The sequence below is a fragment of the Tachysurus vachellii genome, chromosome 21 (assembly GCF_030014155.1).
Source record: "Tachysurus vachellii isolate PV-2020 chromosome 21, HZAU_Pvac_v1, whole genome shotgun sequence".
In the NCBI taxonomy this organism is placed as follows: domain Eukaryota; kingdom Metazoa; phylum Chordata; class Actinopteri; order Siluriformes; family Bagridae; genus Tachysurus; species Tachysurus vachellii.
In genome coordinates this window covers 5,818,760-5,833,835 of record NC_083480.1, presented here as the reverse complement: position 1 = coordinate 5,833,835, position 15,076 = coordinate 5,818,760, and the positions used below count along the sequence as shown (strand labels likewise).

Here is a 15,076-nt window from a genome sequence, read left to right as displayed (position 1 = left end):
TCTCTCTCTCTCTCTCTCTCTCTCCATAGTATGACTCATTTCCTAAAATGGGAAGTGGCGACCAAACTGTACATTGGGAACTGAACATTATCTAACTGATTAGAAACTAATGTTTCCATCTAATGCTGGGAATCTAACAACGTACACCGTACAGACCTAAATATGTAGACACCTGAATATGTCACCTATATGAGCTTGTTGAGCGTCCCATTCCCAAAGCATGGCCATTATACTGTATATAACTTCTGTACAATTATACATACAATGCCATAACCTTATTACCTTCTACTTGTTGTTCCTTTACTACAGTGTCCGCAAATTTTTTCCAATGCCATAGAATGAGAACCATTTACTTGTACTTTTTAAGAATGTCCACACATCTCTGCACTGCTATAGCCTTTATATTTATTCACTGTAAATATGTTTATATATACCTATATATATTACATGCTGTACATATGTTTACATATATACCTATATATTACATGCTGTACATATGCTACATATTTATCTGCACTTGTCTATCTATCTATCTATCTATCTATCTATCTATCTATCTATCTATCTATCTATCTACCTGTCTCTCTATCTATCTATTAATATGATCTCCGTCCTCCTTTGTTATTATTAATAAGCTCCACTCTTCTGAGAAGACTTTAGATGATGGAGCATGGCTGTGTGGATTTGTGTCTTTCATCCATGAGAGCATTTGGGGTGAGGAGGTCTGAGGTGTGAGTTCATCCCAAAGGTGTTTAGTGGGGTTGAGGTCAAGGGTTTTTCCATGACACTGATGTTCTTCCACGTCAAACTTCACAAAGCTTTTTTTTTTTTACACAATTTCTTGAGGTATAGGTTTGTCTTTGACGTTATCCCTCTTATTTGTGATACTGTATCAAGCTGAAGTTTCCTTAGAGGGAATTAATGAAGGTACATCTCACATAATCTCAACTTATTTCTTCACATCTCCATTTATCTTTGTTTCAAAGGTAATATATCTGAGTCTATATCTAACCATTCTAACTTCATTTATTTATCCACAGTTGTTTTTATTCATTTTTTTAGGGTTAAGTTGGGTGTCACAGGAACACTAGACAAAAGGAAGAACAGATCAAATCTGCATTCCACTCCAGTAACTAGCATGTATATGGGAGTAAACCTAGGAAGTGGTAGACCTTCAGGGAAGTAGTAGCTCAGTGGTTAAGGCACTGGACTACTGATCAGAATGTAAAATGTAAGTCACTCTGGATAAGGGCAATGGCCAAATGTCATGAAATGTAAATGGTAGAACATGAGCGCAAGACTGTTTCAGTGACCCTGGAGCTGTGAGGCTGCAATGATATGAGTTGCACTACTATGCCACTCTCCAATGTGTTTTACTCAATTTAATCAAATAATAAGGAAACAGAAACAATACCTTGCAAAAGCTGTAAGACAGTTGGAAGTTTGCCATGAAAAAGAAGAGGCTTGAAGAACCAACAGCATTTAAACATATTACACTTTGCGCTGGAGTCAGGAATCTAAAGTATGGTAACAGACACTGGAAGTTTCTATTCACATTTGGACACTACTATCATGTTACTTTATGGTGAAATCATCACACACTTGCATAAGACTTCAATGGTTTCTTTAATAGTCTCCAGCGGTCTCTGATACCATATGACTATAGGATTGAACTGAAGTACATGGAGTTGCTGAAAATAGTAGTGGAAGCTATTTAAAACCAGGAAACATGATTTGATTTATACATTTTGAGAGTCAACATATGAAAATATAGATGCAAAATGTTGTAAAGATATATATAAATACATCTATTTTATGAAATTGTATTTTGTTAAGTGTTGTTTAAGGCAAACCTAAAAAAAAAGTAGTTTGCAGTTTGTTTATATGATGCTGATTGGTGGTCTTAATAAAGTATGTTAGCTTAGTTAGCACTGCCCAGTGCAAATTTAAAAAACTAAACTGTTCAGCAACATTTATGTAATTTTGATTGTTCTCTAAACCAGTCCTTTAAGGCTGCATCAGTGTCGGGGAACCCTCCTGGAATCGTTTTGTTGCTGTTGAGAACGACAGCAGATCATCTGGGCTTTTCTGTGGTGTCTTCTGAATGCGTGACTTGTTTTGTTGTTTGCACATCACACAGACTCAGTAAGCACATCGCCTCCCTGTCCCATGACAAGCTCCAACAACATCCCCATTCAAGCGCAGCACCTCCAGGCCGTCTCTGCCAAACCCTAATCTCAACAGTAGCCTTAACACATGAAAAATACATCAAACGGAGAAGCAGCCCTGCAGCCCCATCACATGCAGGATCATCTCCATCAACCAAACAAGCAAGGGAGGAGTGGAGACCGGGGGTGGGGGGGGGGATGACCAGAAGATGAATTACTTTTAAGCACAGCTTGTGCTTCACCAGTTAAAAACACACCCAAGGCTCTAAGATTATTATGCACAACGACCATTAGATTTAGAATCAGTATAAAACCTCAGGGTGGGAAAGAATATGCTGTTGGCAGAATATAAAAACACTGGTTTGGTAGTTAGCAGTCTGCAGTAGCTAATGATCCAGTAGCATCAGTTCAGCTGTATGTCACAGAGTTCACAGGAGCCCACGGCGCTGCTGTCAGTGACGGTTACTGCACATTCAACCAGCCGGCCGAGCGCTTTCAGCTGCAGAGCTCTTGTTGGAAGTAAAGCTCAAACCTGGTGATTAGCTATGACTGACGTTCTTTACTGCTCGGGAAAAACTTGTAGGATTCCTTACTCTGACTCACAGATGTTACATTCTCAAGAAAATTATGATTCACCAGTCTATTAAAGAACAGATCTACAGGCAGGTGACAAATTAAAGGAAAACTCTGTGGCTCCTCTTTACTTTATGTTATTTTGCAGTCCCCAGAGAATGAAGGTTCACTGCAAATCATTTCTAATTAATCACTTTTATCTAATTAGGATAACCATCCTGATGGGATTGGACACTTCCAGGATGACAACATGCTCATTCACAGGGCATGACTGCTCACTAAATGGTTAATGATAAGGATGGAAATGTGGTAACTCCTTACACACTGAACTAGATAGATGGGGGATTTTAAGGAGTGATGGATTGGAAAGCAAAAATAAGTTCTGGAAGAATGATGTACATCTGCCTCTGGATATTTGTAGAGCAATGATTTGTAGAGTTCTGATGGCTCATGGTTGTCCTACACCTTATAAACATACCATACAGCAATTTTTACTTTATCACCTGTTTGTATTCCAGCACTGTTCAGTTCTTGCTAATGAGGGTCCCCTTGCCAGGTCTGCTGGACCAAGTGATTAGCAGCATCCAATTAATTAGGTCCAGTTAAAAAGAATCATTCCTACAGTTCAGCATCTAGAGCGACGAATGCCACTTATTTAACCGACAATTTGCTTAGATTTCTAATAACACAACCATGCCTCAAACTGAACAGGCCATTAGAAGAGCATCTTCACCCTGAGGGACTGAACGCTTGGGGTCAAGTGTAATCTCCTAGCTTCTCTTCTGCTGGGTCACAAAAACCGCTGTTGAAATATTGACTTCAGGAAAAAAAAAAAAAAAAAAAAAGGTTTACACTGGGTTAAAGTTAACCATCTTTCAATTCTTAGGCTCAAATTCAATTCACCAATTTGCATGCATGTTAAGATTTATACTGTTATCCATTCAACTTGAGCCAAAACGAACCATTTTCTTCTGATCTCTTTTAACAAGGTGTTTGTACCCACAGAACTGTTGCTCATTCAGTTTTTTTTTAGCACAATTCTGTGCAAATTCTAGCAAATGTGGTGTGAAAATCCCACTCAAAATACTCAAACCAGCCCATCTGTCCCTAACAACTATTCCACATTTAACGTCAGAGATCACGCTTCTTTCCCATTCTGATGTTTGATAACAATTTTATCTGTAGCTCTTGGCCTGTATCTGTATGATTTTATACACTGCCACATGATTGGCTGATTGAATAACTGTTTAAATGGGCAGGGGTTCCTACTCAAGTGTACAGTGGATACAGTCTACATTGCTCAGAAATAGAAATTCAACAAAAACAAATTCAGTTGTACATAATCCTAAAGTTACAGAAAATTAATTTTCAATAAAATACTAAAATGTTCCCCGTGTTCTATATCTAGGATTTCTCAGCTTTAACAAATCATAAACATTTTGGAAGCAGTTTTAAAATAAACTTTTTATTTATAATTTTACAATTAAAAATTCACAATTCCACAACACAATATTTACATGATAAAACATTTAAAACAAATAAATGCACATGTTGGAGTACAACACCCATACCGTATCAAGTAAGTTGCCAAATTTAAGGGACTGAGACATCACAAAGCAGCTTCAGTTATCATAAAAACTGAAAATACTTCTCGGAGTGCCACCGGTTTTCACAGAGTTTTCTCTACATTGTCGCTTTGCAACCGGTGCCGAAGTGTCTGTCTGAGCTCTTTTCTTAATCTGTAACAGTCAGGAAAAATGTAAATGAGACATTAAAAAGTTCAGTCACAAAAGCATAAATTAATTTGTTCAAAGATTAAACCTATTAAAATCTAGAATATTGCCAGTTTATTAATGAGTGAAAACTGGACAAATAATTTTTTTTTTATTATGGAATAAACTATTTAACTATTAACATCTCAATGATAGAAAAAAATATATTTATTTTTCTAATTATGTACATGTAGTATAATCTAAAAAAAAAATAGTGTTGAATTTGACCATTACTGTGTTGCACACGGACACGCGCAAAACACAACACTCTGGTGCCCCCTAGTGATGCACAACAGCCCTAACACAAAATCCATCGTATGTACACCACTACACCCAGTTTCAGACTCTTATGAAAAGCTTCATGATAAAATGACCTGTTTCTTTGAGCTGGCAGATGTAGGTGGCTCCTTTTCTGGAGACAACGTCTGGAAGAGGAATCCTCTGGAGTTCCGTGGAGCTAGAGGGTTGCCTTCTGAAATGTTGGCAAGTTTCTGCAGCACTGCTCGTGGCTGACTGAGCAAAGATCCCGTCCTCACCTGAAAGGTAAAGGCACGTTACGATCTGGAACAAATGGCTCCAACATGCACGAATAAGTAGACCATTTTTTTAATGATTTTATTAAAATCATAATTTATTCATAACTTGATAGATTGTTTAGATTCTCTTTTGTATCTTAAAAAGTGATCTAAATAAATTTTGACACACATTTTATATATACACACACACACACACACATACATACATGTATATATAATTTATATTTATATTTATTTATAAATGTAGTCAACATCCCAACATCCTGCTATTGAAAAGCATTCTCTTTCATTCGTATACTTACCATAGGCTTACAGGGCTTCTGAAAAGGGTTGGTGTTAGAGACTGGCTTCTCTTGCGCGAGCACTGAAGAGGTCTCTGCAGCCAGAAAAATGTTTAAGTCTTGTTAATATACCTAAGAGTCAGAAACACTCCAACAAGTGATTTGTTTCAACAGTCACCTTTCTTCTGGAGTGCCTTAGCCGTTAGTTTCTTAGCCAGCTTCATGAACTGACTCTCCTCCTCTCCAATCTTGTCCTCCTCCTCTTCCGCTTCTGCTGCTTTCTTTGATGTTTCAGACTATCACAAGAAGAGAGCATTGCTGTCAAAAATTTTTCATTTTTCCATGAGTTGAACTTATCAGAATAATTGTACATATACGAGACAGCTGTTAAAATTTCCATGATCATGCAATAAATCTCTCAGTATCAGTGTTGTTGATACAATCACCCCGGTTAATACACACCTGCTCTCGCATCCACTGCTCTCTCTCAAGCCTTTCCTTCTGCCTCTGCAGCTCATGCTGATCTACGTCTTCCTCTGCCTCTTCCTCCTCAGCAGCAACCCCGAGCTCAAAGCTATCATCTAGGAGTCAGGTTACATATTATGAAACAATCAGGCATAAGTGTCTTCTGGAAACACTTAAAATAACAATGAAAGCAAGCACAAACTCAAACTTATAAACTTTGTATGAGTCTCTGATGGATTATTAATGCATGTCCAGAAAAGAGAATCATCATCCAGAACATTAAAACCACCATTGTGTAGGTCCCCCTCGTGCCACCAAAACAGTTCGGACCCTTTGAGGCACGAACTACACAAGACCTCTGAAGGTTTGGTGGAGTTTCTGGCACCAAGACATTAACAGCAGTACCTTTAAGCCCTGTAAGATGTGAGGCCTCCATGGATCAGACTTATAAATCTAGGGAACGGTGGGTCACTGTGTTCTGACATCGTTCTATCGTAACCAGCATTACCTTTCTCCAACAACTTGTGCTCCGGTAGCTCTTTTATGGGATCAGACCACACAGGCTAGCCTTTGCTCCCCACACACATCAGTACATCATGAGTGCCCATGACCCAGTTGCCACTTTTGGTAGGTACTAACCACTGTATACTCTGACCGAGTCGTCTAACCATCACAATTTGGCCCTTGACATAAAGACTGGTTAAATGTTATGGCTGATTGGTGCAACTAAGCCAGTATGTATTGGAAATATGTGCTTCATATATTTATTACATTTTTCAAATTCATTCAATTTTTAGCATTTCCAGTGCAAAGATTTTGGTGACTTATCCAGATGCATCCAATCAAATGCTCTCCCGAACACATCTATAAACAAACTACAGGTGTTGCTAAGCCATTGTTAGGTCTGTTCAGTGGGAGGTCTAACATCTAGAACACTACTGGCTGTTGTTCCTCAACACATTTCCTCAACTTCCTGTTTCCGGATGTGACTAAATCCTCATCAACCAGCAAAGCTTTAATGCACAAAACAGGCAGCTATCATAATCACACAACAGCTGAGAAGCTGATGCATTATGTTAGAATCACAAGCAAATGCCTTGTGTTCGGTGTGAAGAGGTTTAAACAATTATACACGCACACACACTCTCGACTTACCGATATTCCTCCAGCGGAAGCGGCGCTCTCGACCGGGTCCGTCAGAGTGCAGATCTCCATCGGCTAGATAACGCTCTTGAAATATGCGCAATTTGCGTTTATCGTCATCTAGGACCTGCTTCCTGTAAACAGACAATCAGACAACTCAAGAGACTAAAAAGGTCAAGGTCAGTTACAAACCCACAGAATATTACACGATGATCATGATGCCACAAAGCACACATTTGGCATTGTTTGAACACTGACTGCTTCCTAGTGCCAAATCTGTGCTATAGCAGTTTTTAGATATTCTATATAAGCCCATAGAATGTAAAACACCACCACAAACTCCACATACAACCAAGAGACATAGTTGTAGGTGTGTTAATTCTTACATATGGATTTTGTTAACTTGGTCCATCAGTTCATCATCCGACGGAAGTTGCTCCTGTATGTCATCTTCTTCGTATTCATCACCATCCTCGTCTTCTTCATCGTCACTGCCGACATCGCTGCCTGAAAGCTCAGCCTCAGAGTCCATGAACATTGGTTTGGGTCTTTAAAAAAAAAATAAAAAAAAATAAACAGATGTTAGCCATTAACTTTGATTAAACTTGTTTGATTCACAAGTAAAGAATTAATATAAGCCAATTCTATTCTGTATAATTTTCACCTCTGGCCTTAAAATGACTCACATCTTTTTGCCTTGATGTCGCCTGAATACTGCATCCTTCTCCTCATCACCTAAATCTCCTTCACCATCAGAGTCTTCCTCATCCTCCTCCTGATAAGGAAAATACAATCAAGTGAAAACAGATGTTACAAGAGTGATGTTGTTTAATAATCGTCCATTAAAACGTACTGCCTCTTGCCCTCATTAAAATGTCTTTTGTCTTCAATCACCATTATGCACACACATTACCATCTCAGACAACAAAATCGCGTATGATTGCTTACCTTCTCACTGTTGCTGTCAACATCCGACAAGAGCCGAAACTCACAATTGTCCTCCTCTTCCTCCACCTTGCTCTTACTATTAACAAAAGATAAAAAGATTACCAACTTACACCACATGGATTAAATGGGCATTGCTAACATGGTTACAAGGTAAACAAACAAAATAACAACACACAAAAATCACAAAATCCTCTTTACCTGTCAGACTCATCTTCAAGAGCAGGGCTTGCACCTGGTTGCACTGGAGATGTAGCTGAAAGAAATAATACAGAAGGCATTAATGAATGATTCGTTGAAGTTAAAAAAATAAATAAAAAAGAACCAGTGTCAGAGGAACCAATCATTACTGAAACAGAAAAACACACCAGGACTGCCTGTGAACTTTCCAGAGCAGAGAGCAAGCAGTTGGTCCATGTCTGCGTCTGAGCTCCCGTGACTCTCCCCGACTGTGCGATTCATCTCCACAGCCCCAATTTCCACTTTGGGTGTGCCAGCTTCTCCGTGCTGAGTGGAGAATGCTCCAGAGCACAGGCCCAGCAGCTCATCATCACCTCCTGGCTGACTCCTCCTGGGTGCCTCTGAGCCAAAGCCACCCGAGCAGAGCCCCAGTAATTCACCCATGTTGGCATCCATGGCGTTTTCATCCAGGTTATCTAAAAGCAGCTGTCGTTTATGAGAGCGGCTCTGACCACCACGGGGTCCCACATTCAAAAAGCCATCTGCATCCAACAGCTGAGACTGTGTGTCCTCTTCCTGTGAGAAAGGGCCCTCAGAGTCCCCACCTTCAGGAGAGGGAACACCATACAGGTCCTGCGAGTCCTCCACAGGGAGGGTCAGGGACGGCTCAGAAAGCTTACCAGAGCTCTGAGGAACAGGGCAAGAAAGTAGAAGGCACAGTTAGTACATTTGATTAGAAGCAGAAGAAGAAGAGAGAAAAAAAAAAAAATCAGCAAGTGTAACAGGATTTAATAATCAGCATCAAATAGATTTAGAGCCTTGGTCTGAATCCATAATGTTGGCATATTTCCAATAACACAGTACATGACCAACTTAAACAGCCTGTAGTGTTGGAGATACACCACACCCCTGCTGAATCATAGAGAAAACTACTTTAACTGTGGAAGATCTCTCACCACCACCTTCACCCATACACCATCTACAATTGTATCGAGGTCTCCCGACAGTGATGTAGATAGTGACATTCTAGAAAGCATTTATTTGAATGAAAACGATACTACTATCGAATGAAGCAATGAAAGCTGCTTAAAAGATGAATATCTCCATATCTAGTTGTCTAGATATACCGCTGTGTTCTTGTTCATAATATATAGATAAGCACAAAGCTCTACAAGCCCTATTCTAATTTCAAGTGCCTTAAAGAATAACTGCAATAAATAGGACTCTATTTTATAGCTATAAATGGGCTGACCTTGGAAGCTGAGCCGAGGAAACTGGGTCTGAAGAAGCAGGGTGAGGGTGAGCGGAACACAGCTGCCGAAAGCCCTTTGCCTGTGGTGCGGCTCACTGGCTGGTATGATGGGAGTGTGGAGCTCGTCAGTTCAAAGCTGCTGTTATGGCTGTTGTCCTTGTTCAAGGACAGGCCATCGTCGTCTTCTGTGGGAGAAGAGAACAGTAAAGGTCCCAACTTTTCTACAATAAGCATCATCAGTATGTAAGGTTTACACAGATCTAAATAAGTTTCCTTACAGCGGTCACATACGTATAGTATAAACTCACCCATTTTGCTGTCATTTTCGTGATTGGCTTGACCAGACTGCCTAACACCATCCCTAAATATAAATGAATACATCAAGGTGTTAATAATTTTCCATCTCAAACATAAAAAAAAACAGACATACACAAGGACACACTTACCCGGTCCTGGAGCAGGAGCTTCCTGCAAACAGCATCAGAGTGCCATCAGTGTATGGAGTAGGAGATGGACTTTTAAAACCGGGAGAGACGCTTCGTTTTAATGCATTGCCTACTTCAGCTCCCTCTGCCTCCTCTTCGTCATTTTCAGCATCGATGGCCTCCTCTCCGTCGCCCAACAAATCTTCAATACCCTACAAAGTTGAGTTTGGAAAAGAGCAACAGAAGAAGACTAGGTGTATTATTAAAATGAAGAGGAAGCAATTATTTCAAGTAATAGACTGATAATGAGAATTTTTTTGAATGGGTTTTGGGGGGAAAACAAACAAACAAACAAACACAAAAAAAACCCAGGATATCAGAAAATCCTAAAGTTTGGTTGATTTTGTGTTCATTTCTACGTCTGAAAAATACTGGATGGACAAAATACCATGCAGAGAAAGAATTGTTTACACTGATACCTCTTCCTCCTCAGACTCAGTCATCTCCGCTTCCTCCTCCTCCTCACATTCTTCATTATCCAGGCGATGAAGGGCAGCTCTGCGCTCTCTTTCTTCCTTGCGGCGAATAGCCATAGCCTGCTGCAGACGAGACTTCAGTAAAACCAGCTTCTCTCCTGAACAAACACAGGGGAACAGAAAGATACTCCAAATATGAGGAAGAACATTTCACAGGTCTTCAAAACTTGTCTGTTTATCTGTAGCATGTGCGATACCAGTGAACAAGAAATTCAATTTCACTGAAGAACAGAAACAGAAGATCAATGTGCTCTAAAGGCATTCATTTGTACTATCAATATTTAAAACATGTGAACAAGTGTTTAACACAACTTCAACAGTCATGCTCTTGTAGCAGGAGGTAGCAGTTCTTATCTAATTTATCCTAAACAATAGAAAATACACATTTTACAACATTTATTAGCTCCCCAAAGATTTCCATTATAAGTGAGTCTTCAGCCAAATGGCCAAAAGTCATTGCTTTTTGTACTCTGGAAAATTCTACATATGCTAAACAAATACCTTTGATATTTTTATTCATCAAGCTGAGAATATCAGCAACTAAATATGTAAATGATGTATTTTAGACAAAATACCTGGCTTAGTGTGTACAGGCTCCTCTTCCTCCTCATTGACTGTGACAGTGATGGATTCAGAACGCAGCTGTTCCTGTCCAGAGGCAGCGCGTTCCTTTCTCACCACGTTTACATGAAGCGATCGCTCTCTTTTAGACCGAGGTGCAGGCTGGACGTGCTTTAGAAAACGTTCTTTTAAAGCCTCTAGACCTAAGAAACACAACACAAATCCAAAGTTGGGAGCCTGATTAAAAAGTGAAATCAAGCAACCACATACCAAAGGCTACCACTACAAACTGCTGCACTATTCACACAATTTATAACACTTTTCCTCACCAGGGTTAGTCTGCTGTGGCTCCAGCTGTACAAAAGCTCCATCATCTGCACACAGCTTTGCAACAGGGGGAGGCTCCAAACCCAGCTCGCGCAATCTGGCCAGCTTATCCTTCTTGGGTTTAGGAGCTGCTGTAGCTTGCTCAGACAGCACAGAGCCACCCTGTCCTGACTGACTGGTCCCTGTCTTAGTCAGCTGAACCTCTGACATCCCATGATCCTCTTTAGGAGATTCAGCACTCTTAGACATGTCCACAGAAGGAAGAACACACACTTCTTCCATGACCTCAGGGTTTTGGAGTTCAACTCTTGAAACCTCTGACTGGTCATCTGTAGCTTCAGTAGACGTATCGAGTTCATTTGTAGCACCGGTTTGTTGGGTACCGCTGATTGGGGCAGGGTCATTTAGCTCAGCCTGTGGGTTTGAGTTCTGTTCTGGTGCTTCAGACTGCTTTTGTGTAGTAGATGTAGATGCCGAAGATGCATCTACAATACAGGCCTGGTATTTGGGAGATCTTAAAAAAAAAAGGGAGAAAAACACAAAATGAAATGATCCAAACGGTATTAGCGTAAAAACACCTAAAGATTCACCAAAATAAAAATCTTCTGAGGGAGATTAAGAACACTGCACAAATATCACCAAGACTTTTACTTGACTTGAAATTTTCCTTTCCTTGACATAAGTGTACATAAAGTATAACATGATCTGCCTACTTCAGTAATGCCATAGCAGGTCTATCAGGACGAACTCTTCTCTTGAAGAAATGGTCTATGCCTTTGGGCTCTGGCATATGGTATGGAAGCCCTATTGTAGATTCTGGTAGAACAAACAAGAAAGAAGAGTATATAAAAGTGGAAAACTAAAAACGAACAACAGTCAACAATTTTATACTCAATAAATTCCACTAACCTCTGACAATCCTCTGGCAGTCACTGTGGAGCTGTTTCATTGCCTCCTTACTCGCTCTCGCTGCTTTCCTCTCCTAAGAACACAATTAGGTGGTTAAACAAATAATTAGAAATAAATAGATATGAGGAACACACACACAACTGAATGATTTGTACCTTGCGCTGGGATTTGCCTTCCTGCCCTTCGTCCTCTTCAGATTCATCTAAATGGGGCTGCAGTCAGGAGAAACTAAATATTATTTCTTATATTATTATAAATTACTATAAATGGGGAGGTGCTGGAGGGGAGTATATAATACATTTTTACACATCTCTTACGCGTCCAGAAAGTAAAAAAATGTTTGCACTATTAAATACATAAAGGACCATTAAGTGACATGGCTTGTCATTAGTTACAGAAATTGATTTGAAATTAATTTGACAATATTGTGCGTGTGTGAATATAAATCCTTTAGAATTTCACTATTTTAATGAAATTACGACACATGGTCGAGGTTTTAAAGATCGGACCAATTATATAGAGTAGATAGCTCTAAAAGAAATGAATGAGTATATGACCTGGCGATGGGCTAGTGATTTGTACACCTGTGTATTGCTGCTACTCTGAGAAGCTTTAATGATCAGTGCCTCTCACCTTGTTCTTGGCTTTCTTTTTCACAGCAGCTCGAATGGCATCCAGGGATTCCTCGTCCTCCTCCTCCATTACCTCCTCCTCCAGCTGAGCATCAAACAAGTCATTATCACCCAGTAGACAACCACTGTCATTGAGAACCTTAGGCAAAGGTGACTCCTGAGAACACAGAGAGAGAGAGAGAGAGAGAGAGAGAGAGAGAGAGAGAGAGAGAGAGAGAGAGAGAGAGAGAATGATAGTCAGCAAAGACTATATTCACAAACAGAAATTTTCTGAATAAACCCCAATAAACTCACTTCGGAAGTTCTCATCTTCTCTTTCAGCTGTTTCACCAGAGCACCTCTGCGCGTCTCCTTCTCTTTGCGTCGCTGTGACTTCCCTCTCTTTTTGGTCTCTTCCTTAGTTTTTCCTTGATGCTCATCTTGCTCTGGCTCACTCTCATCACTAGCCATGGCAATGCGGGTTATCTTCTTTCCCCGGCTCTTTTTTGGCTGCTCTTCTTCACCACCATTTGTCCCCTCACCGTTGGATTCGGACAGCACAAGAGCCTCCGCCATCCCATCTACATCTTCCTCCTGCTCACTGTCACTGTCCTGGAGGACCTTTCGTGTACGGGGCTTCCGGTTCACAACAACGTCTTCATCTGAATCTTGAGCTTAGAGGTTTAGATAAAGTATTATGGTTTAAAACAGCACTTGCCAAAACATACATGTTACCTGAATGCACTCAGGCAAAGTAATAGATCCAGTATGCAAATGACAGTATATGCATACTGGATGCATAGTATATCCTCCTGTGGTCATCTTATTGCTGTTCTGATACAAGAGTTTTAACACTACCGAGACGTGTAATGAAAACGTATAAAAGAAGACCTGGGAAAAAAAATTAACCCAATCTGAACAAGGAGAAAGAGTGTTAATGTTACCATCTCCAAATAGTCCATATTTACCTTCTTCAGTCTGAATGACATCGGTGGCGGCATCCGTCCCAGCTTCCTCCATGGGTGAACCCACTCCACTGTCTGAATCACTCTCTGCCTTGGGGATCGCAGCAGGCTGTGTACAGAAAACACCTGTCACATACACCACTCACAGATAGCAGATTAAATTGAGCTGGATTTAGAGCAAATGAATAAATAAATAAATAAAATACACGCTTTATAAATAATACATAAGCATACTTGGGGATCCACTTTAGATCACCGAAGAGGGATTAAACATCAACATAACCAGCAAAATCAGGCTGTAACGACCATGATTCACGTAGGTATCAACAACCTTTTTTTAAATAGTAAAAACTTATAAAAATGATTAGATCGATTCCCAAAATGTTAGTAAGGTCTGGGTTCATTAACATTCTAGCTATCGACCATAGATATCTCATTTATAGTCAAAGTTTGATGGAAAAAACGTTGGACGAGTTAAACATTTAACTAGTACAGACTCCATAGATCAAATATACATTCGTTATTATTCCTTAAACTATCTAAACTATATAAACCAGCCGCTTTGATTAGCAATGATTAGCAAGACAGCTAGGCTAGCTATGACTTTTTAAATTAAGCGTCACTTTAAGTTACTATTTTGAAGTTGTTTTAAATCGATTTTACTCAAAGTAATGATTATAAATATATATTATAGCCTGTGTGAAGCGGTAATAACAGGTCGCGTGAGCTAGCAAACATTAGCATTAGCATAACGTTACCCGCTCAGACAAAAGCAGGCTCATCTTTTGTCCACTGGAGCTTTTCGGCTCAAAAGAGTCAACACGACAGGTCAGGACACAAAAACGTCCAAAAATGACCGAGGAAAGACGGAGAAATTTGTATCTTTCCGACGAAGCTACGGGTATAAAAACATCTCCCGCCTGATCCTCTGAAAAGGGAATCTGAAAATTTCAACTGTTCGCGCGCTGCAGTGAACGCGCACGTCCTGTGTCACGATTTCAAGCTCGCTGATTGGCTCAGTTGTTGGCAGACTGGATCGCTCTGTCTGGGATTGGCTACACACGTCGGCGCGCAGCTTTCTATTGGTCGATATATTAAAGTCAACACACAACACACTTATAACGTGACAGAAAAACAATAAAGGTTTGATTTTTCATTTTCGGTATAAAAGGAAGTATACAAATCTACTAATTGTAGATCTCTATATATAATATACAGAAAGAAGTAAATAATAACAATCAATAAACAATCAATCAATAAATAATAACAATCAATAAACAATCAATAGGATGAATGAAGACGAACCGTATTAACTGCTCTGTTATTTATACCGCTAGTGTTATTTAACTGCTCTGTTATTTATACCGCTAGTATAAATAAATGACGGGTTATTTCAGTATCGGTGCCACATTTATCTCCATCTTTAA

General features: G+C 39.8%; 1 protein-coding gene across 2 annotated transcripts; it reads right to left on the bottom strand.

Moving 5' to 3' along the window:
• Window positions 1-4,277: 4,277 nt before the first annotated feature.
• LOC132837516 (claspin) lies at window positions 4,278-15,015 on the bottom strand. 2 transcript variants are annotated; one of them, XM_060857224.1, is made up of 24 exons: window positions 14,955-15,015; window positions 13,653-13,758; window positions 13,000-13,358; window positions 12,707-12,862; window positions 12,229-12,285; window positions 12,074-12,146; window positions 11,878-11,980; window positions 11,167-11,678; window positions 10,852-11,040; window positions 10,220-10,374; window positions 9,762-9,952; window positions 9,624-9,676; window positions 9,316-9,500; window positions 8,252-8,750; window positions 8,085-8,139; window positions 7,887-7,962; window positions 7,625-7,713; window positions 7,325-7,486; window positions 6,951-7,072; window positions 5,793-5,911; window positions 5,509-5,626; window positions 5,352-5,425; window positions 4,888-5,049; window positions 4,278-4,480 (listed from the first exon to the last, which is right to left on the bottom strand). In XM_060857224.1, exons 2-24 carry the CDS (start codon window positions 13,702-13,704, stop codon window positions 4,364-4,366), a joined length of 3,678 nt encoding a protein of 1,225 aa, XP_060713207.1. In that variant the 5' UTR covers window positions 13,705-13,758; window positions 14,955-15,015; the 3' UTR covers window positions 4,278-4,363. The 2 variants fall into 2 exon arrangements, with proteins under 2 accessions (XP_060713207.1, XP_060713206.1); XM_060857223.1 differs by lacking the exon at window positions 14,955-15,015 and adding an exon at window positions 14,408-14,608.
• Window positions 15,016-15,076: the final 61 nt, after the last annotated feature.

What these genes read in the sequence shown, in the direction of transcription:
- LOC132837516 (XM_060857223.1), bottom strand. Translation starts at nt 14,431, where the DNA reads ATGAGCCTGCTTTTGTCTGAGCGG. An exon ending in CGACATCAAGGCAAAAAGAT is followed by an intron (nt 7,487 to 7,624) that starts GTGAGTCATTTT and finishes TTTTTTTTAAAG; the next exon opens with ACCCAAACCAATGTTCATGG. An exon ending in AGCAGTGGATGCGAGAGCAG is followed by an intron (nt 5,627 to 5,792) that starts GTGTGTATTAAC and finishes TTCTTGTGATAG; the next exon opens with TCTGAAACATCAAAGAAAGC.